The sequence below is a fragment of the Colobus angolensis genome, unplaced genomic scaffold (assembly GCF_000951035.1).
Source record: "Colobus angolensis palliatus isolate OR3802 unplaced genomic scaffold, Cang.pa_1.0 Scaffold36, whole genome shotgun sequence".
Classification (NCBI taxonomy): domain Eukaryota; kingdom Metazoa; phylum Chordata; class Mammalia; order Primates; family Cercopithecidae; genus Colobus; species Colobus angolensis.
The window spans coordinates 3091573-3097101 of record NW_012116932.1 but is presented as its reverse complement, the minus strand read 5'-3'; the positions used below and the strand labels follow the sequence as shown (position 1 = coordinate 3097101).

General features: G+C 39.1%; 1 protein-coding gene across 1 annotated transcript; it reads right to left on the bottom strand.

The window, feature by feature from the left end:
* Nucleotides 1-2666: 2666 nt before the first annotated feature.
* Nucleotides 2667-3617, bottom strand: LOC105519780 (olfactory receptor 10H4). Its single transcript, XM_011953248.1, has one exon. It carries the CDS (start codon nt 3615-3617, stop codon nt 2667-2669), a length of 951 nt encoding a protein of 316 aa, XP_011808638.1.
* Nucleotides 3618-5529: the final 1912 nt, after the last annotated feature.

The window sequence follows — 5529 nt, the reverse complement described above, 5'->3', positions numbered from 1 at the left end:
TTGGAAGCAATCAAAGTGTCCATCAACAATTGAATGGATAAAGAAGATGTGGTACGTATACACGATGGAATACTATTCAGTGATAAAAAGAATGAGATTCTGTCATTTGTAACCACATGGATGGAACTTGAGGACAATATATTAAATAAATAAGCCAGACACAGAAAGATAAACTTTGCATGTTTTCACTTATTTGTGGAAGCTAAGAATAAAAACAATTGAACTCACAAAGATAGAAAGTAGAGAATCGTTACCAGAGGCTGTTAAGGGTAGTTGGGGCTTCCGGTGGGGAGTGGGAATGGTTAATGGGTACTAAAAAATAGTAGGAATGAATGAATAAGACCTAGTAGTCTCTAGCATAACAGAGTGACTATAGTAAGAAATGATTTAGTTAATTATTAATTAAAATACAGAGATTGTCAGAGTGGGTAAAAATAAGACTCAGATATAAGCGTTTTTTTTTTTTGAACAAGAAAACCACTGTAAATATAAAAGCATATATAAAGTGAAAAGTACATGTGCATAACATGCAGGTTTGTTACATATGTATACTTGTGCCATGTTGGTGTGCTGCACCCATCAACTCTTCAGCACCCATCAATTCATCATTTATATCAGGTATAACTCCCCAATGCAATCCCTCCCCCCTCCCCCCTCCCCATGATAGGCCCCAGTGTGTGATGTTCCCCTTCCCGAGTCCAAGTGAACTCATTGTTCAGTTCCCACCTATGAGTGAGAACATGCGGTGTTTGGTTTTCTCTTCTTGTGATAGTATGCACATGTACCCTAGAACTTAAAGTATAATAAAAAAAAAAAGATTAAGTGAAAAATAAATGGATGGAGAAAGATACACCATAGCAACATTAGTCAAAAGAAAGTAGAAGAAAAAGGTAACAAATTGGTTAACACTCACACCACCTTGGCTCTTGAAAAAAATTTTGATTTATTTGTATAGAAAGTTCTGCTTCTGTAGCAGTTTCATAGGACGCATTTAATGCCATTTCCATCATCAACTATGTCACTTCATGATCTGTGACCATATTCCCAGAGAGTCTCTCACTGGTTGCTGTGGTGCTTCATTGATGATAAGCACACATGCAAGTGTTGTCCAGAGTATGCAGGATAAGGCAAAGGGTAGTTGCTTTTGTTTGGAATTTTATAGCATAAACATAGGATAAAAATTCTCCCAACCATGTCAGCTTTTGACTTTTTAAGGCCATAATCTCTGCTTTTCTAGAATGAAATCTCTTTCAGTGTTGACCTTCACATTCCAGCACCAGCAGGAAGCACAGGTGAGGACACTATGAGTAGCATTAGAAGAGCAGTCACACTGTAAAAATAATATTCATTCCTCAGCTGGTGGAACCAATGGCCAGAACCAGAAAACCAGAAAACTGATGCATCCATTGGAGGCAAGGGAGTACATATCCTAGAATGACCCATTGAGATTGTTGAGCAACTGTGTCAAAAATGCTTGGAAGATACACGTGGCTATCTTATTAGGATATATTACAGCCCTATTATTTGGACATATTAAAGCCCTATTACCAGCCTCCTTTTTTCTATTTTGCCCTATATTCTTAGTTATTACATTTCCTGTACAGATAAAAAAATCTAAAGGACTCCCTTTTTACTTGACACCTGCTTTCTCTCTCTCCCTCTCTCTCTCTGTCTTTCGCTCTTTCTTCTGTCTCTGTATCTCTCTTTCTTTCTTCTGTCTCTGTCTCTGTATCTCTCTCTCTCTCTCTCTCTCTCTCCTTGCCCTCCCTACACTTTTGCATTCTGACATCCTTCACTCAACTCAACATACTATTATCCATACACAAACTTAGGGTATATCTCTCCCAAAGACAGTGAGGAACTTTAAATAAGAAACCAGTTTATCTGAGCAAATAGTTTATTTTCCTTTGTACATTTCTTCTAATTAAAAGGATAATATTGGCCGGGCACAGTGGCTCAAGCCTGTAATCCCAGCACTTTGGGAGGCCGAGACGGGCGGATCACAAGGTCAGGAGATCGAGACCATCCTGGTTAACATGGTGAAACCCCATCTCTACTAAAAAATACCAAAAAACTAGCCGGGCGAGGTGGCGGGCGCCTGTAGTCCCAGCTACTCCGGAGGCTGAGGCAGGAGAATGGCATAAACCCGGGAGGCAGAGCTTGCAGTGAGCCGAGATCCGGCCACAGCACTCCAGCCTGGGCGATAGAGCGAGACTCTGTCTCAAAAAAAAAAAAAAATAAAATAAAAGGATAATATTTATAAAACACTGGACAGAGTGCCAATACATAGAAAAAGCTGGCTGGCATTATGACTATCATGTTATTCTTGCTTTTTCTTACACTAGGGGAAAATAAAATCTTTTTTGCCTGTCCATTCAAGAAGAACTATGTTCACAAGTGCCCAGACACATCCACGTGATGATCCTCACCTGTCCATGGACAGAAAATACATTACTAGGCACAGATAATGGGATAAAGATAATCACAATGGCTCATAAACAAGAGATTATGATCACATGAGCCTACGCAAAAAGGGAAGGGAAAACAATAGCTAGTATGTATCAAACACATATTTTCACACACCTGAACCCTTAGAACAGCTCTATGGAAATACATATTATTATCCTCAGCCCTTCGGTTATATTTTATCACCACCAAACTGGCGCTCAGGAGCTTAGAGTACAGAATTTTCTGTAAAAGTTTTTATTTATGGCATTCTTCAGCTCCTTGTTCCTTAGGCTGAAAATGATTGGGCTAAGGAAGGGGGTGAAGACAGTATAGGTGGTGGCCATCAAGGCATCACTGTACATAGAATGGAGACCCTTGGGCTTGAGGTAGATAAGGGAGGCAAAACCATAGTGCGTGACCACCACAGTGAGGTGGGATACACATGTGGAGAAAGTCTTGTGCCGGCCCTCAGCAGAGGGAATCCTCAAGATGGCAGCCACAATGAAGACATAGGAGAGGATGATGAGGAATAAACAGCCTATCAGGGCTGTGACACACACCAGCATCACACCCATGATGACAGATGATGTCTTGTTCCCACAGGCCAACTTCAAGAGGGAAAGTACATGACAGAAAAAATGGTGGATCACGTTAGACCCACAGAAAGTGAGGTGAAAAACTATCATTGTCACCATCATCCCCATGACTGAGCCACCAGCCCAGGTCCAGGCCACAAGACGGGCACAGTCACGGGGGCTCATGAGCACGTTGTAACGCAGTGGGTGGCAGATGGCCATGTAGCGATCATAGCCCATGACCATGAGAAGGAAGGAGTGAGTGAAGCCGAACATGAAGGAGAAGAACATTTGGTTGGCACAAGACACAAAGGTGATGGAATGATGGGTGGAGAGCAGATCAGCCAGCATGCGAGGGGTGATGGCAACAGTGAACAGAATCTCAGAGATGGAGAGGGCACACAAGAAGAGGTACATGGGTGTGTGGAGTCTGCATTCAAACCAGATTGTGGCCATGATGAGAAGGTTGCCCAGCAATGTGAACAGGAACATCAGGAGGTACAGCAGGAACAAGACAGGCAGGAGCTGCTGGGGGAAGGCTGAGAAGCCAAAGAGGATAAATTCAGACATGGTGCTGTAGTTCTGACCAGGCATGGATACTGTATCTGGTGAGATCAGAAACAAAATTAAGTGACAGTGGTTAAAACATAGACTCTAGCACAGACCAAGTGACAACTCAACAGCTCTATGCTATTCAACAACTGGCAGAATTCTCTGCGTCTCACATTCCTCATCTGTAAAATGGAATAAATAATAATAGTTTTTAACATTCAGCAATATGACAAACATCAAATGAGGTCAATATATTAGATGATCAAGTCAGATTTTGGATACTAATTGGGTTTCTATTAACACTGACTAACATAGAGAAAAGGTTCAATACTTGGAGCCATTAGAGACAGGCATAGATGATCAAGGTCAGATTCTCTTGATAATGTGCCAGTTCTAGAAGACATGTATTTTGATCTTGAGGTTTAAATTCTTTTTCCCTGGGAATATTTGTCTTTTAATTGTTTATTTAACCTGTTTACATTTATTTTAATACTGTTTTATTGGTACTTGTTTATGCCATCTTGTTTCAAATGGTACATTTACTATTCTAAAAAAATTGAACAGAAAATTTGAAAAGAAAAGGCTGGATACATACCTGTCAGACAAATATGCACCAAATGAAAGCTGAGGTTGCAATCTTAATAATAATAAAAGGTGGAATTTAAGGAAACAGTGATCACAATGTCTCTAATACCATACGCCACTCCAGGGAACCAGAGTTCCTTGAGACACGGCAGATCTGTGGTCTGGACATGGAAGAAAGCCTTGGACATCTTGTACCAGTGTGAAATGAAACTTTCACTAAGTAATGGGATAATATTAAAAGCCTACAGGTACTAGATTGAAAAGATGCCCACTAGTCAAAAAGAATAATCATTGTACAGAAGATGGAGGAATAGGCTAAATGACACTGTGAGGAAGCTTTCAGAAAAATTCGTAAGGTGGATAATTCCATAGAACAATTTGTCTGCCCTCATGGATAAAGCCTCATTCAAAGGAGAGATTCGAGGACATAACAAACTGGATGCAACATAGGGGACTAGTTGAATACTGATTTACATAACCAGCTGTAAGTATTTTTAAGGCAATAGAGAACATTTTGATTATAGTATAAATGAATGATTAGGTATGAGTAATATCAAAGCATTATTATTGATCTAATTACTAATTATTTAGAGACAGGTCTTGCTCTGTCCACCAGGTTAGAGTAGGATCATGATTCACTGCATCCTGGAACTCCTGGGCTCAAGCAATCCTCTGCCTCAGCCTCCTAAATAGCTGGGACTACAGGTGTGTGTCACCTCACCTGTCTAATTAAATTTTTTTTTCCCATAGAAACAGGGCCTCACAGGGCCCCAAACTAGTCTCGAATTCCTGGCCTCAAGTGATCTTCCTATCTCAGCCTCCCAAAGTGCTGGGATTATAGGCACGAGCCACCATGCCCAACTAATTGTTTTTTAAGAGTGCAGTCTGGTTATTTCGGCTATGAAGAAAATTGTTTAGTTTCTTGATGCATGCTAAAATGTTTAAACCACACACACTAAAGGACAGAGAATAATATTTATAGTATTTAAAAGAACATTGTAGCCACCAGCATTAATATAATAAGTCTACATTACTATATATCCTGGAATATTAAGTAATAAATAATACAACTTCAGTGAGATAGACATAAATAACTAAATCAATGCTCGATAGATAGATTTTATAGTTAGAAAGTTTAACAGAGTCCAGAAATGTAATTTATTAATTATTAATTATAATACAATTAATAATATTCAGACATTAGCTATTATTTATTAGACCCTTCACCAAACAGAGAATAAATATTTTTTCAAGCACATACTTTTATAAAAACTGACATTTCATTAACATATAAAAAAGTATTTAATTCCAAAGTATAAATGTTATATAGATTATAATGCATTAACAGTAAAAATTAATAGAGAAGAAA

What these genes read in the sequence shown, in the direction of transcription:
- LOC105519780 (XM_011953248.1), bottom strand. Translation starts at nt 3,617, where the DNA reads ATGCCTGGTCAGAACTACAGCACCATGTCTGAATTTATCCTCTTTGGC.